Consider the following 26,947-nt stretch of genomic DNA (forward strand, 5'->3'; position numbering starts at 1 on the left):
GCTAAGCCACAGACCACAAAGAAAAAGGTCAGTCTCATGAAATACACCACAGTCCTGCTGATGTGCTCGAAAAAGCACATACTTCAAAGTCAACCATGGATGGAGACACACAGGCAAGCCACTTGAGAACATTCATTTCAACCAGGAGCGTTTACCCGAGGACTGGGCCCTTGTGAGGTCAAACCCTTCATAGATGAGCCCACATCATAAAAGCTGCATTTCACAAACAAAAATGGGATTGGCAGGGGAGGATCCATCTGAGTAGCAGTTTGTTCATTTATAAACAAGAATGAATACCATTGATGTGAGAGAAAGGTGCTGTTTTCACTCACTCATGTTCACTTGAGGTTCTTGGTTTGCCTTCTTTAGTGTTCCTCTCTACCCTTCAGTCCCATGTCCCTCTGTAAATCCAGCATGTTGTTTTTCTCATGAGGCTTGAAGAGACAAGACCCTTCTTTGAAACACAGAGGAAGAGGTGTTTCTGAGGGTCATGGGAAGTTCATATAGCAGGCCAGGGAGGGAGTAGATCAGGAACCTGTGAACTCAACAGATAATTCTGGGCCTCACATAAGCTTTTAACTTGAACCACAGTCTCAACCAACATCTTAACAGGAGTTAGCAATAAGTAGAAAAGTGTTTGATTTCTTTTCTTTACCTTTTTTTTTTTTTTTTTGGTATTTTCAAAGGTGAAATGAAATGGCTAAAAGCTCACTCAAAGCTGAGAAAAGGACAATAAAAGAGCTTGTTCATATACCAGTAGATTGATGAAACTGCTGCTTGTAGTTCTAGGATGCAGAGGTCAAATATATTAGAACTGTTCTCTCAACTCCATTGCTTATAGTAGCCAAGTTTAGAGCAAGCTAGTGACTCTCTCAGAGTTAGTTTTCTTACCTTTAAATCAAGATAGACACCACCTATTTCCTATGGTTGTCATGAGGCTTAACTAAGGTAATATATGAAAAATATAAAATACAGATCTAGGTACACAGTATGTATTAAATAAATGGTAGCTATCATTATCATCACTGTTACTGATCATTATTCAAACAAGGTAACCTATCAATTATCACTGTTACTTTTTAGAACCAAAACATCTGGAAAGATCTCAAAGATAATCAGTGAGTGAGTGTGCATTAAAAGAGAGGCAAATGTATGGCTGTCATTTCATAGGGCAAGAATAACTAAAAATCATTAAAATTATTTGCCTACTTGTGTCTGTTATGAGGGAAGTTTTTGGAATGATAGCAGTGTTCTAAAGCTGTATTGTGAGGATAGCTGCACACTAAAATCATTGAATATATAATTGCAATGGGTAGATTTTATGGTGTGTTAATTGTGCTTCAGTGGAAATGCTCAAAAAACAATTTCCAAGCTGAAGACCAACACAGAAGACAGAAATCATTTTGTATGCAGCACAGAAAGTCAGAAGATAGATTGAGAGGCATGGAAGATAGAGTGGAAGGGTCTAAGGTACACTGGAGCCTCAGAAGAAGACAAACAGCATGGGACACAGGCAATTTTAAAAGGTCTGAGAATTTTCCAGTATTGCTGAGAGACAACAATCCGTAGATTCGAGAAGCTAAATAAGATAAATAAAAAAATTCAAGCTTAATACACATCATAGAGAAACTCCAAGACCAAAGACAAAGTATAAGAAATAAGAAAAAAAGGACCACAGACTGAGCTGACTTCTCAATAGCAACAATGGAAAACATGGCCCCCATTCTTGAGTTCTATACCCAGTGAGGAAAGCTTTCAAGACTGAAGATAAAGTAAAATTAAGATAGAAATAACTAAGGAGGTTGGCCATCCACAGGCCTTCACTAAAATGAAGTTTCTCCTCTGCGTTTTACTATCACCAAAACTGCATTTCTTACGTGTGCTGGATCTTGAGTGATTAAGTACAGTCCCTAAATCAAAATCTAGACAGGGGCTATCAGATTTAGCAAACAAACTATAGGACACTAAATTAAATTTGATTTTCAGATAAGTAACAAATAATAGAATTAAAAGATGCTGTGAAACGGGCACTTTGGAGATCATTCTAGAGTTTTTGGCAAGTCAGTTCCAGCACTCTAGAAAGGACCATGTTAACTGCTATGATTGGGGAGGAAGGGCTGAGATCTGCTCTTATGGGTTAAATTGGGTGTTCCTCCTATATGCTGATGTCCTAACCAAACCAAGAGTACTTCAGGATGTGACTTATTTGGAAATAAGATCTCTGCAAATGTAATTACTTAAGATGAGGTAATACTGAAGCAGTGTGGACCCCTAATCCAACCCAACCAATGTCTCTCAGAAACAGAACGGCAGGACATTGAAGGCAGAGATCTACAAGCCAGTAGTCTGCCAGAAGATAGAGGAGAGGCATAGAACTGATCCTCTGTTAGCCCTCAAAGGGAACCAACTCTGCCACACCCTGATGTCAGGGTTCCAGCCTCCAGAACTGTGAGAGGTAATTGAATTTCTGTAGTTGGCTGAAGTATTTTGTTATGGCACCCCTAACAAACCAATCCAATTTCCTTTGTGAAAGTTCCCTGGAAGGCTGTCCAGCTGGTCCTTCCTGAACCCAGTTGGACCAGAGTTCTCTTGTGGGGCATTCCCCCTGGCAGGGGCTGGCTCTATTGACCCCCTCCAAATTCAAGCCTGGGTGGCAGTCTTCAGCTTCTATACTGCAATCCCAGATACTTCTGCGTGGCACCCTTCTCTCTCCCCATTTGTGAATAAGGAAGTACTCTTGCCACTTTCCCTTCCTCTCCACCCAACTCACCTACCCTAAACCTCCTTTCCTTCTCTCCCTGTTTCCACAGAGCAGCTGCATAGGCCTTGGCAAGGGTACCCAAAGAAAACTCCCTTTGGATCCCCTTTCCCTTCCTCCTAGAGCCCCACTTCCCACCCTAAGTGTGAATAGCAACCTCTGTAGGTCCCATTCTTTATCTTTCCTGGGGCCATTTCTTCCCAGATGATTCTCCCACACTCCCAACTGATGGCAAGTTTAATTATTTGTTCAGAAAAATATTAATTAACTGCTCATGGAGCTCACAGCAACTTCAAGGGTCTGTGATGGCAGATCAGTCTCCCGTCCGGCTCCAGTGGACTTGTACGGGCTTCCTAAAGAAGGCTGGAGTTTCTAAGGCTCCTTGGCCCAAGACGGGTGAGTACTGGGGTAGTGACATATTGCATGAACAGGGCAGCACGAGGTACCAGCATAGGAAGACCAAGTACTTGCCTTTGCTTGTCTCAGAAGTGCAGACTTGGATCAGGATGCAAATCTGGTCCCATATATGACTAAGTGAACTTGGGCAAGTCTTTATGCTCTTGCAATCTCTTGGCTAATTTAACCTCTGAGTGTTGGATAATCCAAATAAATGGAACCAGTGAAACTAATGAGCACATGGGTATTTAGTTAATTGTTTTTTAAGTCTGCATATAGTGAGAATGGGAAAGTGTTAAGACAAAAGCCAAAATAACCATAGTGGAAGGCAGAACCAATTCTAAGGGCCCTAAGAAGTAGAGTGTGGTGGAAATTCAGAGGCAACTTCCAATTCAGGTGATTTTGCTGGACTTGAAAGATGGGGGCTTGAAGAGAGATGAGAAAATAAGAGGTCTGAGAATGGAAGCCAAAAATGTGGGACATACTTATCAATGACCATGGATGGGAAACTCACAAGAAAGGCTGGAGAAAGAAGTTTTAATTTACTGAATAAAATGTTGAAATTTTAATAGGAGCACAAAAATCCCTACAAAGTCAAGTTGCATAATACACTAGTACATTGTTGTTTGCATTTAAGAAAAAGACAATAACCGGAATCAAATATTTGATTGCACAATTTGGTATGGACTACACCATTACAATAGTGCTGTACTTCTTCCTTAACAAGCCTAATTCACCATGATAAAAGTTACTATTTTTGAGCTCTGAGCATGTATTAGGTAGGCATATGAACAAAGTGGTCTATACAGCTTCATATTAGCACAGCACGGTAGATACTACTGCTATGGAACTGAGATTTCAAGAGCTAATCTGCCCATGCCATACAGCGGTAAGTGGCAAAGACAGGGCTGGCACCAAGGTTTGAACCTGGACACCAAGTACCCAATACTATTTGACAGTAAAAAGCTGGGCCAGTGAGGGAAGTAACCACAGACCGGTAACACCCAGCTCCTCCACTGCTTCTAACTCAAGATTTCAAACACATGGAAAAGGCTGTATGGCAGTGAAACATCTGGAAAGAAAGAGCTCTTGTTTTGTGGTCAGTTAGCATTCATTCCTGTCCATAATAAAACAGCTGCCAGTGCCAGACTGAAATGCGGGTCCGTTTTCCACTGATCATTGATGTGTTCCTGGGCACATTAATTCCCTCCTGCTTTGAAAAGCCTTCTTCTTTATTACAAGTCACCTTTCACCCCACCCTCCCCTTTCAGGAGACGCTTCTGCAGGCGTACATGACATGTTCATAAAAGAAGTCAAAACTGGTGGTGTTTGGGTGTCTGACCCAATCCTAATAGGATTAGGGGGTATGGGGTGATTCTTTGTCTCAAGTGGGTTCCAGTGATCTAGGTGTTACCTTCTGGTCCACAGGATGTCCCAGCCACAGAATAGCACCCAACTCACAGGAGCAGGGGACCTGCCTCCAAGCAGGTGAAGGAATATAACTCTGCTCTCGAAGGCAGTAGAATAGGGGCCGAGGGTAGAACATGAGTACCTATCTCATGATCAAATACCCTCTCTTCAAAACTCCAGCCAACAAGAGTACAAACCACTTTCTTCAGATTCCTGATGCCAACCTTCTGCATGACTTTACTGTTCGAGGTAATTTTTAGACAACCTGTTTTAGGAGGAAACATGCCAGATGCATTAGACTGGACATGAACTTGCTGTTATTCACTGTTATTTTGCTGACAAAAATAGTCACTCCCTATGAATCAGCTTAACAATCATAGCTATGTGCAAGATTCTCAAAATGTCTTCTATATTTGTTTTCCAACTTACATAAATACCCCAAGTTGTAAGAATAAAATGAGAAAATATAGTACATACTAAAATCTTAGTAAATGTCCATCGACTCTTCAAATATATAAGTCCTACAGTGTTCAGATAGTTCTGCATGTATTTTAATGTAAACTGGGCATAAAACTTTCTGTCAGGCTGAATGCACTTTAAAAACTCAAAAAGAAAATCCATTTGATTTATATATTTACATTTTTATTAGAATTCTTCAGAACTGTCAACCATTGGACAACATATCAGGAAAAAACACATGAAACGTCAACATCCTTTAAACTTGCACCGCTTATATATTTACACATAAAGTTACTGTATATATAAAAAATATTTTCAAGGACTCATGGGCTTGGGAATATTCAAAAGACATTATTGCTACATTTCAATATTTACAAAAAAAGCCACAAAATAATTTCAAACATTAAGCAACTGAAAGAAACATCTGATGTAAAAAAAATTATAAAAATATAAACTTTCAAGAATATTCAAGACAAAATTCTCCATGATGTGCCCTGAAGTACCTAGATATTCTACAATTAACAGCTACTTTTCTTACTATAATCATAGTCAATAGGAACGCAAAGGAGTTTTTCCAAAGTATGGCAAATGGTGACCATCTCTTACGTGACAATACAACCCCAGAACCTGCCGACTTTGGAAAGGTGCAAGAGCATAGAACTCCCATGCAAATACTTCTCTACGTAGGTCTAAGGGACAGACGAGGGACACCGTGAAAGTGACATACCTGAATCTTGCAAGACAACACAAATCTTGCCATGTACGGATTTAGCTGTTATATTGGACAGTGATGAGGAGGAGGGGGAAAAAACGGTTAGCTATAAGAATAATATCGAGACTACAGCCTAAACAATGAAATTCAAATGTCTCAGTGGAATAGTAGCATTTGATAAGGTCTGAGCAATGGGTACAGTATGATAAGTATAAGTAAGAGAGTGCCTGAAGTGCAGGTGGCTGCAAATAGTCCTTAAGCACTCCATTGCGGACAAGCCTCTGTGTCAGCTTTTGGTTGGCTACTCTAGACAGCTACATGCAGAGAAACAGGAGAGATGATGAAGGATAAATTACTTCTTGGACCCTCTTGGACTCAGGGCAGGAACAAGCCCAAAATAACTTGTCTACACACATACTCACACACACACACACACACACACACTTATGCAGATACTGGCCAGATGTCCAAGACATGCCTGTGAAGGAGGCTGAGTCTAGCTTTTACTTCCTGCTACATAAGAATGCAAGCTAGACAGCATTGTTTTCTCACTCCTGTGGGAACCATGCAGTATCACTCAGTAACTTTTGAAAGAGCATCCAATGCCATTCTGAAGCTGGGAGGCTTGATCTGGGAAATCTGCAGGGCAAATTCATGGGCTGCAAGAGGAGGCTTTGTTAAGACTGTGCTTGGCAGTTATATTATTTTCCTTACAAAACAGTATTAACAGTTTTCTTCAAACTTGTATGGCTGTTAATCTATTCCTACACATAGCAGACATATCGCCAGGGCTGTGTACAGAAACTAAAGCTTGTGGGTTCCCCTCCACACAATCCAATGTATGAACACACACAATCTACAGATGAGTATATACAAACACAGGCTAGGGAATTCTTGTCTCTAATTCAACTCCCTAATAGCAAACTCTATTTCAAAACCAGGTCAGTTGCACAAAAGCTCATCCAGTGGTCCACAGCGGAGTGTCTCTATTTGTGCCTGGGGGCCATTTTTTCACAGCCTAGGTCTCCTTCTCAGCATGAAATACTAATTTCTGAAGCCCAGATGTTCACACTGGTGTCCTTTGTTCTAACAATGCTCTATTTTTCACCCAAAGGGCTTAGGTTTCAGTTTCCAAACCTGCATCTTCACATCATTGTATATGGTTCTGCAGGCCAAACGTGACTACTTCTATTTATTCAAATAAACTACCAGTCATACTTTTTTGAACAGAATTGGAGAAGCTTTGGAAAGAACTCCGGGCATCTAGTCCATCGTGCCCTCCCTTTCTCTAAATGAGAAGTTTTTCTGCTTACAGGAGGGGTTCATTGCTATTAGGAATATATATATATATATATATATATATATATATATATATATTTTTATATACAGTTCGAACCTTTGCAATGGATTGGTGGCTGATGACAAAACAATCACCAGCCACTAAAGTGTGCTCATAAAGACAGGATTATAGTGGGGGTCGCCCACTACCCTGGAGTAGGATGCAAGTCGAAGGAAAACAAAATAACCATTAAGGAAGCCAAAAGAATGGGCGTCACGCCTGCGAGGGAGACCCCGTGCTCTTTCTGCTCAGGCATCTTCATGCACAAGCAGGGGCTGGGTGGAAGAGGCGCTGCTGCCGACGGAGTTGACGCGCACAGCGTGGTCCACCATGGGGTTCTCTGGGCGCGGGTTGCAGTTGGCTAAGTTGGAGTAAATCTGAGGGAAACAAGCCCACAGTCAACACAGTGGTCCCTACAATGAACACAGCAACCAAGGGCACTTACAGCTTCAGAACTGCAAGTAATGCACCAAGACATTTTTTTGGAGGTAGTGGTCTTTGATCTCAGGACCTCATGCTTGCTAGGCAGGTGCTCTGCCACTTGAGCCATGTCCCCAACCCTTTTTGCTTTATTTTTCAGATAGGGTCTTGTGTTTTTGCCCTGGGGCCAATCTCAGATGCACTCTTCCTACCCATGCCTCCTGGGTAGCTGGGATCACAGGCATGTACCACCACACCCAACTTACTTGTTAAGATGGAGTCTCGCTAACTTCTTGCCTAGGCTGGCCTTGAACTGCAATGCTCCCAATTTCCACCTCCCAAGTAGCTGGAATTACTAATGAGCCACTGCACCTAGCTCCAAGACTTTTAAAGAAAGTGGTTTGCAAGAACTTAGTGGCTAAACCCTAGATCATATCGATACAATTTTCCTCAAGGAAATAACTTTACACAAGGAGTGATGGCAAAACATACATGCAAGTGTAGCTCTTCTGATGGACAAGCACAAACTAACTTATTAAAAAGGTTTACAAATCCCTATAGTCAACTACAACCCAACTGCAAATGTAATTGGCTGAGAAACCCATGGCTTTTGCAGGGTCTTCTATCAGGAGTCAGAGCTTAGGTGGAAAATGCTTTGACACCCTGCAGAGCAAGAAGAATTAACCCAAAAGCATGAGTGGTAGGCTGTTAGAAAGGAAAAGATAGCTCGAAGGACACAGAGAGGGGAAAAAAAAAGAGGGGAAGCTTAAAAAAAAATCTGAGTAAGCCTGGCAGAGTAGCTCAAGTTGGTAGAGCACCTGCCTAGTAAGCACAAACTCCAGTACCACCAAAAAAATCTGTCAAGTAAGGATGGCTGATTCTTCCTTAAAAGCAGGAAAGGAAATAGTGGATTTGAGTTTTCATTCCTCCTCTCAAAATCAGTAGGAGAAATCTCCCAAATTCAAACAACTCTTCTTTTCTATGGCTTGTGGGCATGACATTTATCACCACTTGCTGGCTATGGCTGTTTGGGTGGAAGGGTCACTTTCTCTATGGTAACAAGTGTCTTTTCAATGCTTTCATTCTAATTCACATTACCCAGTCTGCCCAAGATGACAGGCCCCAACATGTGAGAGGGAGACCATGATCAACATGTGGTGTGGGGAAGAAAAATGGCAACTCCTTATGGGAACTTGTATTTCCATGCTTTGCCCTCCTCATCTTACATCTTTGTTTGGCTCGGTACAGGGTTTTTGGACAGAGGGAACTGGTTTCCAACCCAAGCTGTGGTGGTGGTGGTGGTTAGGGGGTGCTTATTTCTTACCCCTGAAGCCTAAAGACCACAACCCAGGAAAGTAGGGAGACATGGGATCCTAGACCTGGCCAGTTACTCACATGATTGGTGCTATCTGAAATCTGCTTCTCAATGAGCTGAACGATCTGCTTGAACGTTGGCCTTTTTAGGGGATCAGCATCCCAGCAAGTCTTCATAATGTCGTACCTGCAAAATGAGGGCCAGACACTAGCACTCCTGTATCCCAGCATAAGCACACAACAATTTCAATAACAGTGCCAGGGTTGTGTACCTGGACACGTGAAATCACATAGGCATAAAACCAAACATATAAGATACCAGCAAAGCTTTCTGTACTATTGGTGACAAGCAGTTATGAAAAGAAGTCACAGCAATGACATCTGATCAGGTCCCAAAAGGAACCAGATGACATTTCAAACTGCAAGTGCAAACCTTCAACATTTGGGTTTCTGCTTTAAAAAGAAAATTCAAAGGGGATGCATATCTGGACGCTTACATTTCAGCAGGTGCATGCTCAGGGCTGAGCATCCGGAAGCCTTCCTTGATCATCCTGTAAAACTTGGAATCCACTGGCATCCCAGGGTAGGGGCTGCTTCCTGAGGCACACACAGTTGGCAAATCAGTGTTAATCACAAATGAGCAGGATACTAATGAAACCTCAAGAAGTTGTTCTGAGTCTAATGAGGGTGTCTTTGGCAAGGATCATCCTACCTAGAGAGAACAGCTCCCACAGAAAAATCCCATAGGACCAGACATCACTTTCAAATGTGTACACGCAGTTGAAAATGCTTTCTGGTGCCATCCACTTCACAGGCAGGCGGGCCTAGGAAGGAAGCACGACAGATTCACCCAGTTAATGAAGACGCTCAAAAGGCAGAACAGGAAATCTTCCTAGAGATGCTATTCTGCTGAAAGGTAGGGCGGACAATTTGAGTACCATCTCACAAGACCTTTTACCTACATGACCTCAGCTTTTGAAAGAGGGGGCTTACCACCATAATACTGCCATTTAAAAGATGGGGACATTCAGTCTGTACAGCACAGTGAGTAAAGAGCACAGAAGTCTGGGATGGACAGGCCTGAGTTCTAATCCTGGCTCCACTAATGGTCTGGCATGAAGCAGAGATTCCTTAGCTGCCACAGAATTATTCTTTCTTAAGAGAAACATGGCCTCCCACATTAGGACTACATTTCCCAGGCTCCTTTGCAACTAGCTATACCACATGACTTAATTCTGGCCACCAAGCTATAAGTGTTATATAGCAGCTTTAGAAAAACCTCCTTAATATATAGCTGCCATGTGTTCTCTGCCCATTTTCTTGTAGTGTCCCTTCCTCCGCCTTGCCTTTTGGATCTAGTGGCTGTCTGTCTGTCTGGTGATCAACCTGGAGCAGGAAGATGAGGTCTATACCCAAGGATGGCAAAATGTGGAAAGCACTTCATGGAACTTCTACACCAACCCTGGCCTGCAATGCCCTCCCTTCTTTTATTCTGGGTTTTCTGTTGTATGCAACCCAAACTCTCCTTCATTAATTCACTGAGAAAGTCACTAACATATTGATAATTAAGCTTCAGAATTCTCTTAAGTGAAACAACAACAACAAAAAAATCACACTCCCAGTTCCATGAGTTGTTTTATTGGACAAACAAGAGGATGGGGATAAAAATGCTTAGTGCTACTGGCTAATCTCTGAAAAATCACTCATATAACAAGTGCTCAATAAACAGTAGTGGCTGTGCTGAGGTGGTAGGTGGCAGAATCAGTGAGTAAGCCAGATAGCTGGACTTCACATTCTGAGCACCTCACATTAAGGTCAAGCCAAACTTTCTGCAACTGTTCTTAGAGACAGTCTGGATTTCCGGAAATTAATCTACCATAAAAAAACGAAATCAACCCCTCTCTTAATCCTTTTAGGATTGGAAACTGGGAAGAGCTTTCTCTAGGCTTAAAGTTATTTTAGCAGGCTAAAAAATAAAAACCTTCCAATATCCATCTCCAGACTTGGTGCTAAAACTTTTGAGTGGGGCTGCTGACCCAGCGTTTGGATGTCTTGATTTCAGGACTTTGTGCGCTTGGAAGGTAAATGATTATGTCCTTATTTTCACTACCTTCTAAGGGAAGTCTAGCATTTTTAAAAATTACAAATGATGGAAATAAACTATAATAACATCAGCAGGCCTTGTGACTTCGTCACAACAGAATCACTGATACTTCCACATCCTAAGAAAGTATTTACTGGCATCTCTAACAGCATTTATATTTATCACCACTTTGAAATTACAACAGCTTTTAGTATGCGTTCTGTGCAATAAAGGACATATATTGACACATCACATTTTCTTTTTTTAAATTTGAAAACATTCAACTCAATGCAACTTACTCATCGTGGTTATTCCTATGTATTTTATTTTACACATCTAAAATGGTATTCTGACAAAAGGTCCATAGCTTCACTAGACTCCCAAAGGGCCCAGGACATAAAAGTGACTGAGAACTTACATGAAATGAAAAAACTTTCAGAGGAACCTAACAAAAAGATTTCACATGACTACAACATAAATTTTGGAGCATTTCTTTCTTTTGCCCCATAAATTCTCTTTACCCAGTAGCCTGGTGAGAGAGATGTCTGTGACTGGTTAATTCAGCTGATTTGTGCTGAATGTCACGATGTGGAGGTCTGGTGGGGTCTCATCCATCCACCTTTGTCAATTGCAATAACAGCTAAGAAGCTAGCTTCCTTCCAAATCACCACTTTTGTCGTGATTATTTCAATTTCAAACAAGGCATCCAGAGAGTGGCACCGTTTTGAAATTTGTATCTATTTATTCATTTAATCCTCCCAACAACTTCACAGGCCAGGTGCCAGTATTATTCCCAAGAGGAAAAAATACCAAGATGTAAAGGTGTTGGATGATTCTTGTCAAATATTGCCTGGCTAAATAATGGGCCCAGACTTAGTCTCAGCAAGAGTGGGCCCAAAGAGAGCTACCTCTTTTCTCTTGCCCTACTGTCAATAATCAGAGGCTGGGATAATAAATAACTTCTTTCCGCATTGTACCAGGATGGAGGGAAGTTGGTTTTACCAACTCTTCTCATGATACCTGCTTTTGGGAACCTTTCCTGAATTGCCTGATTTGGTCAGGAGATAAACCCAGCAATATCTTTACAAAACCAACTTGAACACAGCCTCCCAACAGAGATGCTATGGTGATGAAGGAGAAAATATTAGATTATCATAAGACACACAAAATCTATCTCCAGGAATAAGCGTAGACTATTGAAATGGGCTTAGGAAAATAGGCACAGAAGACTGTATGGCACCAATTGGTTACTGCTGTGGAAATGATAAGCTCTGGTTTCAGCCCCTACTGACTCATATCACCTCAGATAAAAGTCACTGAAACACACTGTGCCTTGGTTTCTCCAACTATTAAAAATGGAAAGATACTGCATTATAGGGCACGGGTTTGTTCTGAGGCTACAATGAAAACCGGCAATGAAATACAGCACTTGAAAAAAAATTCCGTATGTCCTACAAGCAATTATTACTGATGAATCTATTTAGTAGTCCTCTATTGATTATAAGATCCAACATTCTATATAGCTAACTTGAACGTAATCTTAGATTTTAATCATTTTCACGTAGTATCTCAATCTCCAAAAAATTCTCCTGCTGTGACCTTCAAGTCTACATTTGTTACACTTGAGCAAAATCAAGTTCATTGCTATTCTCAGGCTACAATGAAAATTAAGGCTATTTCTGTTTCCTTCCCATGCCCTATAATTACACAATTAGAATTAGGAATTCTATTATTAACATTAGTAGTAGTAATGCCCAGCATTGCATGCAAATTTTGCTGAAGTACACTAAATTTGACTGCTAACATGCAGTAGGATTTGCATTATGAAAATCACAGAAAACAATTTTTTATTAAACCTTGAAATGAAAAACCTTTGCAAGACTGTCAGGCAGAGAAGGGGCACTCACATTTCCTTTCACCACATAGTTAGAATCGTTCTTGATGTCTCTGGCTAGACCAAAATCACAAATCTTTGTGATTCGACCATGAGTAAGGAGGATATTTCTGGCTGCCAAGTCTCTGTGAATACACTATTAGGTTGGGGGAGAAAAGAAAACCATTTAAATGCATTTTAACTTTCAAAGAGTGAAGACTATTTTTAAGACTAGAATACTGTTTATATTATAAAGAACCCCAAACTTTTGTTTTACATTTAAAGTATTCAGTGCACCAAAAATAAAAATTAAAATTATGCTTCAAATGATGTTTGCATTTTATGTTTCACGCGATCAGGATTTTAATTACTATAATCACTTTTGAAACCAATTCTTTCATTCATAGGAGTACATATTATAAATAGTCGAATTGTATTTTTTTAAACAGAAATTTCATTTTGCATGCATCTCTTTGAATGTCCTTTCTAAGAGTTCCTAAAATGTCTCTGCTACTGCAGTTTGACGTTTCCCAAGGACACAAGGAAAAGGGTCTTTATTTCAGCCATCTTAGATCCTCTTTTAGGTTGGTAATTGTTTGGGAATACCACCAATGATGTTTAGGTAGGAGCTGTGACCTCATTCTCTTTGGTTAGCCCTATTTCCTAAAGAATTCCACTCGTCCTTCCAGAATCCATGGTCCTTGTTTGGGTTCCATCATCTCTTCCCATCCTCATCCTTTCCCTAAAGGTTTATTATTCTCTCTGACCCCTTATTTACCCATATTTCAGAAGCCATACATTTAATATTTGGGGTCTCTTTGAAAAAGCACAACTACACGCTGCACCAAGCACAGCAACAGTAAGGTAGACCCCCTGCTTCTGCTGATAAAATGATTATTCTTCTATTTTCTAAGAGCATATCCTATATCTTAAAGCCAAAAGTTTTAAATGAATTCACTGAATATAAAAGAATATTCATGGAAGCTCATTTAGGCAGGTTTGCACTTTAAAGCTTATAAATTAGCACAGGAATTCCAAAGAGACAGCAGTTGGAACATGAAGAAACTAAATTTCCTCTGCTTCTGGTTACCACACTTCCAAATGACACTCTGCATTCTAACTAGGGCTTTGAAAAGAAAGAAAATGGAAAAGAAGGACCCTGTGTCTCTTCTGAGACTTGCTCCCACTCACATTTTTCGAGGCAAGGAAAGCCATGCCCTTTGCCACTTGGTAGGAGAAGCTTAGCAAGTCTTCCAGGTCCAGAGCCAGCTCGTCATCCTCCATGATGGCAGGAGTCACATCTCTTTCTATGTATGAGCCTGTTAGGAAGAGAGGGGCTTTCTTAGCAATTAAAACCTAGAAGGTTACAAAATAGCAGCAGTGACAGTCCCAAAGGCTGCCAATGACTGAACGCATGTGAACTTGAGGAAAGGTGGCTGGCTGTCAGATCACAAATATTCAACAATCTTCGGGTTGGGTTCCAAAATCCTCAGGGCAGAAGGATACATTAATTTTCAAAACCCACCTATACAAGCAGATGCTTAAATACAAAATATATGCTCTGACCCCAAACACCTACACTTGCAAACTCTGTCACTGCCTACTGGCTTTGCCCCTACTGGGAGTGATATGACATTCCAAGGTGCTATGACATACCCTCTGTAGATGAGATGGCTTTGTCACTTGACAGGTACCCACCTATTCTTGCAGATCTCCTTTTCTCTGCCTTGGTGGGGACAACGTAAGAGACTCCAGGCTTCATATCCATATACTCATTAGTACTATCATTGCTGGGAGAGACAAAACACCTATCAATTCGTGAAGGAAGAGAACCAGAAACAGAGTACTAATGGGTCAGGCTCCGTCTCTCGCCCTGTTTGTCATGTTACGGACTGGTTTTATTTGAGGAAAGTCATGCAGTATTTGAATGAAGGGTTTGAAAATCATGTTCTGGAAGATACAACTTTTTCATATTCAGCCTTAGAGTCCAGTCCCCAGGAATTAGACGTCCTTTTCATGGAAACTCAGCTTAGAAGCGTCCTATCTGTAGACATGGTAGATTTAAAGGGAAACAGAGCCCAAAACATTACTCCAAACTCTTCCCCCAACAGAGACAAGAGAAAAGACAAAGAACAGAGTGTCTGAGATGTGCAAGGGGAGAGAATGTTAACATATAGCAACTGATGGAAGAAGGTTTAAAAAAACCAACTTTGGTTCAGATAAACACCAATAATTTGGATGATTTTCTGAACCATCTGGACCTCTTGAGTCTGCAACATTTGGCTGGAGACTCTTCAAGATTTCCAGTACTTCCTGCTTCTGATTAGCATAGAAACACCATGACAACAGCCTCCTTCAGAGCGTGCTGGTGGCTCCAAACCCATATGGGGTCCTAAAGCACAAAGAATACCACCCAGGACTGAACAATTCAGGCCATTATATCAGCAAGTTAAAAAATATATAGAGGGCAGAGGTTTCAGAAACAAGGCAAAGTCTTGTTTCATGTCTTCATATACAGAGTTTATGCTCAGGAGAAACTAAAAGGGATGTATAGTATTTTACTACCACTTTCAACTACTCGAGTTTATAAGAGCAAGAAATGAAAACAAAAAGCCTCACCTGGGGTTTTAAACTTTAGCCAGAGGTAGGAAAAATGACTTTAGGAGGTAAATGCCCATCAATAATATTAACTGAGGTCTCCTGAAGGGCCTGGAATTAAGAGTTCCCTAGACAAAGTCTTACTATCTCAAAAACACAGAGGATAGAGAGTAAATTTTATTTTATTTTCTGGTGTTGGAGAGTGACTCCAGGGCCAAGCACATGCTGTGTATGTGCTTTACCACTGAGCTATACCTCCAAGCCCTAGAGTAAATGTTGCAAGGACAGGCGAATCCACCATCTATCTGCAGCAACACAAAACCTGAGGGATTGGGCATGATTACGATTTCCATTGGGCCAGATGAATCTGGAAATCTTACGTGGCAGATCTTAATAGCATCTGGAAAGAAAACACGGGCGGGTGTGACACAGAAGACTTCTATTTTGCTTGTAAACCAAATGAGTTCTCCTTAAAGGAACTTGAAACTCTTTCCATAACCATCCAAATTCAGAACAGTATTGATAATGCAAAAGATGAGAATGATGTCCAGAATTTAAAAAACAAATGTGCTAAAGTTGTTATCTCCCTCATGTCATGATGAATTAAGGGGGAGGGGCTGGTATATAGGGATAATTCAGAGATTGATAGTAAAAAGCCTCCATAGAGAGATTGTTCAGTGCTCTTTGACACTCTGCTAAAAGTTCTAAAGGACTTTATTGTGGCAACTTGACAGCCTCTAGAATCTTTTCTGTAAATAATTTCATTGTAAAGACATCTACAAAACCAAGCTCAACAGTATACATAGAAATTCATGCAAGAATGGAACCTTGATAAAAGAGTCAGGTATGAAATTCATTTCTTTCATAGAACTAAAAGCCTAGGAAAACAAAAACCTAAACATGCATTAAAAAAATGCCAGCAAATATCTAAGTTTACAACAATTTGAATCTTCAAAAACACTGTTTAAACTTCCTAAACAGTTAATCACATTTAAATAATTTAATAATTCTGATTTCATATCTCAGAGTACCTTGGTTCAGTTTTTAAAGACTCAGCCTTGATTGCAAAACCCTTCTGACCCCATGAACTGCCTGTCAACAGCTGACTCTTTATGCAAATCAGCCTTACCAGGAAGACTCCTTTGAATGCAGAAGATTCTTATAAAGTGCTGCTTCTGCCTGATCCTCCTGCTTTGAGCAAATAAATGAATCACGTTTTCTTCTCAAAAAATTCAAAAGATCACCATAGCAACAATATTCTGTAATGACCAGAGTGGGTCCTACAAGGACAGAAGAAAAAGTTAGAAAGAGGTAAGCTATACTATAGATAATCCCGCCTCCCAAAAACTATCCAGAGGTGACCATGGCTATTAACATTCAGCTTCAGTGGCTAAAGCTTCTTTGTCCCAATATAACTCTGCCTATTAACAATACTTATCAAGAAAGCAACATTATATATTAGAATAAAATAGGCTAGAACCTTTCTCCCTGAATTTCTAAGTGACAGGAGCCTCAGGGGCAGGCATGATTGCTGATTTTGTAGACACAAGTTACTGCTTTCCAGGTTCTACTATCGTCAACCTTCCTACGTGGATCCTTTGACTCACATCTGAGTACGGCAGGGCTTCACATACTCTCTGTAACGTTATTATGGAAATGAAGAACCCAAACTGCAGCATGGTAGGAAAATCAGCCACATGCGACAGCTAGCTGAGACCAGACTGGAAAGTGGGCAAAAACCTGAAATGACCCAAGTTCTGAGCGCTACTGGTGTTAATGAGCGCTTAAAAGTGCAGATCTGGAGCTAACAGGCACCTAATTACCTGGGGTAGAAATTGTCTCATGAACAATTCACGATGTGGCAAAGCCACTGTCTAAAGCTGTCAACTTTCCCATGTGGCTCTCCCTAGATCTGGAGCAACAGCTCATCTCACACATCCTTTGTTCCTTTAGGCCAAAATGCCTTCTGCAAGTTTCACAGACATCCTGGACGAGGAACCTCAACTAAGAATGAAGAATGGGAAATTTGTCCTTCTAGAAGTGAAATTCTGGCTTCATTTGGTGTACAATTGGGAAGTGGGAGGCTTAGGAACTTATGCTAAATGACAGAAGGCAAATCAACATTAACTCCTTAGTGACTAATTATGATCTGGCAATACAGAAGGCTTGCAAGATAAGTCTTTTGGTTAAAGAGAGATATTCAAGAGGTGATACTTTCAAAGTAACATACATGACAATAACTAGTGTTATGTGCTGGGCTGTTCCTCCTTCGGATGGTAAGACTAAAATCTACGGTTTTTATTCATTAATTGGGGAACTCATTTATTCTTTCAATGTAAATTCCAAAATACTTCTTTTTTAATTGACATATATTTGTACTTATTTAAGGGTTGGAGTATTAAAACCTATATATGTATATATGCACTTATCAAATCATGGTAACCAGCAGTCATGCACAGAGACAAACGCCCTAAGCTCTCACTCCTTTGTGAATGCAAAATAGTTGGTCTCATAGAAGTAGAGGGTAGAATAGAGGTCACTGGAGGCTACAATGGGGAAGGGGAATAGTGAGAGGGTAGATATGGACACCAAGACATAACTGGCGGGGGGCTGGAGGTGGGGAGTAGTTCTAATGCACAGCGGGGTAACTACAGTCTACAAAATTAATACATTGTACAATAACTAGAGGAGAGTTTAAAGGTTCCAAACACAAAGACATGATAAAATCTACATTCTTAACAACAATGAGGAAAATAAAACTGAGCAAAAGAGGACAAAAATCTGGATCATAGTCGTGCATGCAGTTTATAATCAAGCATTGTCCAAACCTGTGACACGGTCCCTCTTTTGATAACTTGACGTGATAAAAGGCAATTAGGATGTGGCCTTACCTCCAACGGTGCACGCTCCAAGAAGGTTCACAATATTCATATGATTCCCAAGGTAACTCAGGACCTTGAGTTCAGACATGAGGGCTTCCCGTTCCGTTAAGTGAGCACTTGCTAAAATTGGAAACATCTTATTTTAGTGAGGAGAAAAAAAAAAACCACTAAAAAAGTGAATTGGGCAAACTGGTGCTGGGCACATTCAGTGAATGCAGGAACTTACGCTTGAGCATCTTCACGGCCACCGTCATGGCCGCATCTGACTTAATTAGGCCATAAGCAGTGGCTTCCACGACCTTCCCAAAGGCTCCAGCACCCAATGTCTTCCCTTTAGGAAGGAAGAAGGCAAGGTAAGTGCTGGGGACAGTCACGAACTTCCAAGATCAACCAAAGAATTAAAGACAAAAGTGTCCAGAGATATTTCCCTACAGCATTTTCAATGCCAGATCTACCAAGTTCTGTAAAAGTGCACTGAAAACACTTCTTGTTTCAGGTGGAATAAAATAAAGGAAGTCCCCTGCAATCATTGCTGCATGTATACAAAGAGACTGCATGGAAAGCCCCTGTTTCACACTGACCAAAACTCAGCCTGTTTCTGGGAAACTCCCATTTGTGATCATAAGGAAGTTGTGTTGGGTCTATGTAAACATAATTGTTTCCATTTATCTCCTCGACAACCTTCCATTGTACTTCATACATGGGTTTCTGGGGGAGAAAGAGAAAGACACATCACCTTTTAATGATTAACGACTCGGTCAGTGTAGCACTGGGGAAGGAACAAATCAATGGTTACCTGTAAATATTTGTAGGTGAGAATCATCACAATGATGCACATCATGCCAGCCGTGATCACGAAGCCAATCAGTAAAGGTGTGAACAACGTGTGTGGATGGATTTGTTCTGAAATGGAAGAGAAGTGGGGAGTGGCAAACGTGAGCAGGACGGGAGCTTGGCCACAACTGCCCAGCCCAAACTGACCCACCTCCCATCGTCCAGCCCAGGCAGGCCACACAGCTATGCATCTCACATCGGCTGCATTTCTAAAAATGTGACTTCAATACAGATTATGAGAAGGTGACATTTCTGTGGTGCATGTACAACTTAGGCTGTTTTTCAAAGACAGTCAATGACTGAACAGACTCTGTAGTTTAAATTCCTTCTTTAAAAAGAAGCTTCCTTTACAGGTAGTTTACATTCTCTTCTTTTTGTTTTCCAAATGTTCCACCCTGGGCACAAATGTCTTTCACAACTAAGAAAAACATTTTTAAAGTGTCCTTTTCAGGCTGGGCACAGTGGCTCAAGCCTATATACTCCTTCCTATTTGGTAGGCAGAGATCGGGAGAATTGTAGTTTGAGGCCAGTCCAGACAAACAGTTTGCAAGACCCCATCTCAAGCAATAAACTAGAATCCCAGCTATAAGGGGAAGCACAATAGGAGGATCACAGTCCAGGCTAGCCCAGGCAAAATGTGAGACCCTATCTCAAAAAAAATAATCAACCCAAAAAAGTGCTGGAAGAGTGGCACAAGTGGTAGACATGCCACCTTAGCAAGCACAAGGCCCTGAGTTCAAACCACAGTACTGCAAATCAAAACTTTAGAACAATGTTAAAATTCTTCCCCTCATTACTCAATAGCTAAGAACACTTAACTTTTTGGCACTATTCTTTGCCATCTCAAAAGCAACACACACACACACACACACATCCTAACAAAACGGAGGCTTAGAAAACAGTTTCTTTGTCTTCTAACTTTAAGCCAATTTGTTAATTTGTCCTCAAGGATCATTTAACTTATGCTAGGAGAGCTAGTCACTCACAAAGCACATTTTAAAGAAATAGGTTGCAGGGCTGGTATATAGCTCAGTAGCAGAGAACCCAAGATGCATGTGTGTGCAAAGCCCTGGGGGTTCGACCCTCAGCACAGCAAAACAGAAGATACTGCTTACTAACATGATTATCTAAAGGACAGGATTAACTTTCTGATATGGGTATCTGGCAAAGTGTTAACTGCTTTTAACTAACTAAAACTTCAAGTTGCTTTAATTATGTTGGATCATAAAGTAAAATATATTCCTCTATTTACTTCCAATCTCCATCCCCCCACCCCCTTATTTTTTTTGTGGTACTGGGGCTTGAACTCAGGGCCTTCACTTTGAGCTACTCTACCAGCCCTTTTTTGTGAAGGTTTTTTTTAAGATAGGGTCTCACGAACTATTTGCCCAGGCTGGCTTAGAACCACAATCCTCCTGATCTCTGCCCCCTGAGTAGCCAGGATTACAGGCATGAGCCACTGGTGCCCGGCCTTTCTACCTCTTTTTAATGAAGACATAGTAAACATGTAATTAGTTATGGAGAAGCTCATACACACACACACTCTAAATATATAAATAAATAAATTTATAAATATAAAATTACCCTGGTAAAAGTATAAACTTCATTTACAAACTAGTATGGAATGAACTTTTATGAGTTTGATGACAGTATGGTGTCAGAAAATGACATGGCACATGTTGGAATGGACCTAAAGTCATGACTGATATGGTAGACAAAGCCTAAACATCCCCTTAAATTGGATTAAAAAGAAATATACCTTTGCTGTTACCTTTAAATGCAAAGTTAAAGTAGGCAGAGCTCTTGCCCACATCGTTGTAAGCCTTACACTCCACTGTGCCATTGTGCCGGAACACGCTGGAGTCAATGGAACTTTGAACCACTAATTTCCCAAATGGTGGCACAGATGAATTCTGGATCTGCACATCCACTGGCTGGACAGGCACAGAGCACCTGGGGGCAAGAACGCAACAGTGCGGGCTTATGCTAGGAACCCAAATGGATACCCGCATCACCTGGGGTATAGTATACTTTACAGCACAGGTAACAACAACACTGCCCTTTAATAACCATCAGGTGTAAAGAAGAATGAGCCCTTCTGCGGCCCTGTGAGTGAGAAAAGGAGGGTGAAGAGCAGAAAGAGAGAGGAGTCTTGGATTTTGATGTGGGTTTGAATCCTAACTCAAACATGCTTATCATGTGGACCTCTGCCAATGAGTTACATAAACTCTCCCAGACTCTTTCCAAGCTGTACAATGGGATGGAGATACCCATCTTGGAGGGTTATCGAGAGGGTTGGAAATGAATTAAAACAGCTACCATAGATAGATCCTGGCACACAAGAGACCGTTAGAAATAGCCAAGCTTTGAAAGGGTATATGAATAGCCGAAAAGGAGTGTGGAGAAGGAAACCATGAAAAACATGCTTCCATGACAAAGACATGAAGACACCCAAAACTGCAGTAGCGAGGCACTGAGGCCCAGGGTTATAAATAGGGTGACACCACTGTGAATGGCCTGATGATAATCCAGTTGGCAAAGACCACTTGTCCTGAGAGGGATCTTGTTCATGGATCAGAGATCCCAGCTACCATCTTGTCAACTCCGGGCCATTTCCCATTCCCTTATTATCACTTACCTATGCGAGTTGTTGATCTTGCCTCTCTGTACCCACTAGAATACAGACTCATAAAGGCAGAGTGTCCATACCAGCATCTGGCATACACTTGTGCCCCCACCAACCGTAAATATTTGCTGAATAAAAGTCTTTAACTACTGAGGTTGCTTGCTCTAAGGGCACACTTTCCAAGGTTCCCTTCTGATTCCCTCAAAGAAGGCTTCCTACTCATATCCAAATGATGATCCTACAGAACTCTTCTGACAAGTGGTCATAAAGAAGTCTAGTCCACGAAAAACTAAATTTCCACTACCACCTGACTATTCAGTTGTGATGATAAGCTGGGCTCTTAAGGCTGGAACATAAAATAGCATTTGATGGATAAAAACAGCAACGTTGACCCCATTTTCTTCTTCAGGTAATGGGAAAGGACAATTTAAGGCTTAAGTGTGGCCTGTGAGGGAGAAGAAACACAATGCCAGATGTTCCCCGTTCAGGGGCTGGGCACCTAATCAAAGAGAAAACCTTTTTAAAACCCGTCGCTTACAAACGCCATATGTATGTCGTAATTGTGTGATCATTACTTTTTGGTAACTTGGCAATTAACTTCTGAGGTAATTTTTTCATGATAACTACAGCCACATCTCCCACACACATTACCTCCTGTGTAGAGAATGCAAATCTAATTACTCTGTCCTGGAAAATTGCTTTATCTACCTGCAGGCTAGAAATTGCATGATAAATCCAAAAAGATAACCACCAAAATAGAGGAGTCATTCAGTAATCATTTTTCAGCAAACAAAATTAATGTCTACCAGGAAAAAAATATAGCCATTATCCCCTCTAAAAAGCCACATGGACAGAAAACAAAACAAAGCTTTTTTTTCTTTTAAAAAAAAAAATCTGCAAACACATCTGAAATTCAACTGAATTAAAGTTCTTCCCTTCTCCATTTTAAGCAGTGCCAAAAATAATCATCTCACCTCTGCTCCATTCCTGGACAAAAATACCAATCTATTGTGGGCTCAGGGAACCCTGCTGCCACACACTGGAGCATTCCATTCATGAGCCTGTCGTACGTCAGGATTTCTGGTTTTGCTGCAGGAAAAGAGAAGTGGCCATATGTCAGACTGCTGAAAAACCTCCCTGAGATTCGCTCCACTCTTTCTCATCCTTAGAACCTTCCAGAAGCTGAGGAGCCTAAGGGAACATGTCACTCAAAGGGAAGAATCTGGACCAGTGAATGGAAGATACAGGGAGGTGGACGTGAGGTCCACCCCCATCATCATCTTGCAAACACAGTCCGAGAAAAATGCTCAGTGCCTAACTGAGGATCATCCCCACCCATCCTGTCCACATGGAGGTCTCTGTGAACTCTCTCTGGACCACCTGGCAAGTTTTGCTTCAGGCGAAGGGGACTCTGAAAGATTGCTTCTGGTCAAGACACTAGGATTCCAACTGTTCTAATGGCAGAAATCTTGTTTAGAGAATTCCTGACATTGGGATTTCAAGTCACTGTACCTGCCAAGGGATTTCAAGTTATTGTAGGGAATAGAAAGGATGAAATTGAGTTGTTATAGGAAAAGAAAAACGCTACTCTCTTTTTAGGGGTAGAGGGAGTGGTGCTGATACAGAGCTGAATCATACCATCTTCAGGGAAGTTAACATTTGAGAGTAAGTGACAATATGGACTTTTAACTACAAACCTTTATTTCAAATGCAAAATACAGACAGAAAATTAGAAGAATTAATTCATACATGTATCTAGAGTCTGAGTATAATCAGCAAAAACAAATGTTATCAGCAGGAAGACTTTAATTTGACATTTCTGTGTAACTACGATCATCAATGGATATTCAACAATTTCATTTTCTGGAAACTATTTCTAAAGTGAAAGGAATTTGAACTTATGTTTGGTAGTTCTAATGGCAATATACTTGAAGGTTTCTCACCTTTTGAGAATGAGTAAGCTGAAGTGTGGGCTTCCTGAGGGCAGGGATGCTGGTGTGATCACCGGTGTCCTTGGAGGTGAGCCCGAACTACAAACTCAGAACTGAGCTCAGACCTATGAAGGCTATGTGTAGTGGACAATCTCAACACTAGCTCCTACACTTACCAGTTCTCTGCTTGATTAAGTTTCTGAGTCCCTCTCCTAATTCTATTTCTGCATGTGTAAAATGACAACCATAATGGTAGCCACCTATGCATATTGGGACAATTAAATGAGATGGAGCCTACAAGGAGCTAAGAACAACTCAGAAAAATATAACAGTACATTCACTAGTTATTGTTATGGTTCGGTTATTCTCTTCTAATTGGAGTACCTACCCTCCTTGGTTAAATGAGTTCACTACAGATTAAGTTAGCTGTGTCTGCCAGTTAATAGTCCCTTCACTGATCTGAAAATTGCTTCTGTAAGCTAATGTGATAATGTGTATGTGCTTTAACCTGATGCACTGGGAATTCAACACCACTTATATTGCGACTGATAAGAGTGATAGACATGGTAAAAAGGAAAGACAGATCAGAAGTGTAGGAAGTTTATTTCCCCAAAGGAAGCTAACACTGATAAATGACATCTTGGTACAGCCAACTCTCAGCACCTCACTTCCTTGGAGGCAAATGACTTGGCAGAGATCAGAGTGTCCACATGCATGACACACCTCCACCTGTCACTCAACCTGGCCTGCTGATGGGCAGGCCAGTTGGCAGACACACACAAAAGAGAGATTCTCCAAAGCCATCTCAAGGTAGGAGCCTCCTTGAGAGTTTGGATCCAATGCCAGCTTGCACAAATAGAGCAAGAAGACGAGCCATCATCTTGCGAAAGCATCCATCTGGCAAGCTTCATTTAATTACCATGGGCAACTGTGTGATCGAGCTGAAAGTAGGACATAACACTAAACAGTGGACTCTTAGGAGAATGCTACTTTGCTGGAGACTGCAGGCACCATACGGAAGGTCTCTCTGAACTCAGCTTAAATGTCACCTCCTTTTCTAAGCAACCCCAACTCTCCCAAGCCAACTTAGTTGGCCTCTCTCCCCATGCCTGTGGCACTTACGAGCATCTGACTCTGTTATGCAAGGTCTTGGTCTGTCTCCTCCATCTGACTATATGATTTCAAGGGCAGGTCTTACTGATTGTACCTCTGATCCACAGCAGACACACAGCAAGAGCTGTTCAATGATGAAGATCTCACCCAGGGCTGGGACGTAGCTCAGTTGCAGAGCATTTGTCTTGCATGACCAAGACCCTAGGTCCCATCCCAGCACTATGGGGAGAAAAACAAATCCCAACCAAAGAACCAGTCACCACGAATCCAAAGATTCAAAAGAAAGGACCTGGAAGAATGGCCTAATGGGTGACTTTCATAGATAGGGAACCCATTTCCACTACTTTTACAATAGAGGGCCAAAAGACCAGAAATCCACACAAATGCCTACATGTATGAATTTGTTTTTAAATACCGAGATTAGGGATGAACCACAAGTCTACACACAGATGGCAGAGATACTCAGGAGGACTCAAATGGGAATTGAGTTTATAACATAAACAATTCCTGCCCACATTCCCTTTGTCCTGCATCCTTCCGTGGGATTCAATATCAACTCAATAGGAAAAAAAATTTAAAGGCTGAAGGGATACTTAAAATGTTAACAATGGTTACCTCAGGATAGTAGGCTTGTAAATAGTTTTTATTTTATTCTTTTGACATATTTGGTAGTGTTATTTTACAATGAACATGTAAAAAATGAACCTATAAAATATTTTAATTAGAAAATTGGAACATCTCAAAATTGCATAATCAATTACATTTTGCTTTGGTGACAAGTGCTCTAAGATCCAAGCCTTCTAGCAAGACACCTGGTAGCAGTTATTCAACAGCCACGGCTGGCCATGGTGCAGTCTGGCTGGCCTATTTGCTCCTGTGTGTTGGTTAATTAGGTAAAGCTATAATCCCAGGTGGATCATAACCTGAAGCTGGTTGAGCCACCTCTGTCCTGTTGGGCCTCCGAAAGTCCTAAACCTTCAATATATATTAGACTTACTGAGCGATGAGATTGAATACAGGCTCCCCTCCCCTCTTCCTCACCCCACTTATTTTATTTCCGTACACTCAGGATCGGACTCAGCAATGTGCTTTTATAAAGCACCTTCAAGGAGTCCCAGTCAGGGCCAGGACTGGAGTAAGGCACAAGAATCATCTAATACTTCAGAAGACACCAACCCTAAAGGTCTGACAAGTTGGCATCTGTGTGTGAACGCCTCCTCTTACATAACTATAGTCTCAGCCCTGGCCCTGGCCCCAGTGCTGCTGGTGTGACACCTCATTCTGAAAAGGCTAAGTTACACTGGTCCAGAGAGGGCTTTCCATGACAAGTTGCTTTAGGAAAATGTTTAATGCATAAAGAATGAGCAAGGTAGAAATCTGATTCCTAAAAATGAAAATCTGGGCTCATCTGCATTTTCTAAGTGGCTCAATGCACTGTGTATGGCATTAAATATGCATTTGGCTGCTAACGATATATAACTCTCTGCAATTCTCCAGGTTAAGTCTGAGCTGCAGTTTCTTTGATATTCTGCAGTAAGCAGGATACCGAATGACACATCCCCTAATTCCTCCCAAGTTGGAGGTTTAGATAAGCCTAAGAGGTGTATAAGTTAAGCATTTCCTTTGGAGAAAAAAAAAATAGCCCCTTCTCCTTTCAAAGCATTGTAGACTTGAGTCATTCTGATGTCTCCAAAACACCGATCAGCTTGGAGGCAATACCTCTACTGAGAATTTATTGCTCATGCAATTAAAATCCTAAATATTCACTGATTTACCCCCACAGATTGGTAATCTTGAAAAAGATTCTTTTTCACTACCATCAGGTCCACACTGAAGGCAAGAACAAAATGAATTCTAAGAACATAACACAGATAACAAAGAGCTGGCAGCTGAGGGCTGGGAGGCTACAGGCACAGAAGTGACTGGTGGGGGAGGTCTTTCATTCATCTCTGTGCAGGGAATGGGTTTGAGGTAGAGCTCTTCTCTCACACAGTCCACTTTAACTGACTCCTGCTGTAAGTGCACATCTGCTCTCGCTCTATAACAGCAGCACAAAGAACATAGACTGAAGGCTCCAAACAGTAAAAGACTAAATGGGGAGTGATTGAGGATCAATTTCTGCTTCTACGGTTCCAGGTTTGCTGGTGTGGAGTGGCACTTCAGCAGTCTGTCACTATCCTGGTTTGAGTCTGGATGAAA

At 41.2% G+C, this 26,947-nt stretch overlaps 1 protein-coding gene across 4 annotated transcripts in view; it reads right to left on the bottom strand.

Annotated features, from left to right (window-relative positions):
• Positions 1-5,184: 5,184 nt before the first annotated feature.
• The window catches only part of Kit (KIT proto-oncogene, receptor tyrosine kinase), a 79,876-nt gene continuing 58,113 nt past the window's right edge, over positions 5,185-26,947 (bottom strand). For 2 of the 4 annotated variants that reach the window (XM_020183421.2, XM_020183420.2), the window contains exons 8-21: positions 22,679-22,793; positions 20,850-21,031; positions 19,041-19,147; positions 18,826-18,952; positions 18,471-18,575; positions 18,254-18,364; positions 16,492-16,642; positions 14,463-14,554; positions 13,956-14,083; positions 12,799-12,921; positions 9,521-9,632; positions 9,306-9,405; positions 8,890-8,995; positions 5,185-7,451 (exon numbers count right to left, since the gene is read on the bottom strand). In XM_020183421.2, the coding sequence (XP_020039010.2) occupies positions 7,323-7,451; positions 8,890-8,995; positions 9,306-9,405; positions 9,521-9,632; positions 12,799-12,921; positions 13,956-14,083; positions 14,463-14,554; positions 16,492-16,642; positions 18,254-18,364; positions 18,471-18,575; positions 18,826-18,952; positions 19,041-19,147; positions 20,850-21,031; positions 22,679-22,793 (1,688 nt within the window). In that variant the 3' untranslated portion in view covers positions 5,185-7,322. Of the gene's footprint in view, positions 7,452-8,889; positions 8,996-9,305; positions 9,406-9,520; positions 9,633-12,798; positions 12,922-13,955; positions 14,084-14,462; positions 14,555-16,491; positions 16,643-18,253; positions 18,365-18,470; positions 18,576-18,825; positions 18,953-19,040; positions 19,148-20,837; positions 21,032-22,678; positions 22,794-26,947 lie in introns of all 4 variants that reach the window. The other 2 variants (XM_020183419.2, XM_074042222.1) reach the window with 1 other exon arrangement.

Source organism: Castor canadensis, chromosome 9 (assembly GCF_047511655.1).
Source record: "Castor canadensis chromosome 9, mCasCan1.hap1v2, whole genome shotgun sequence".
NCBI classification, from domain to species: Eukaryota; Metazoa; Chordata; class Mammalia; order Rodentia; family Castoridae; genus Castor; species Castor canadensis.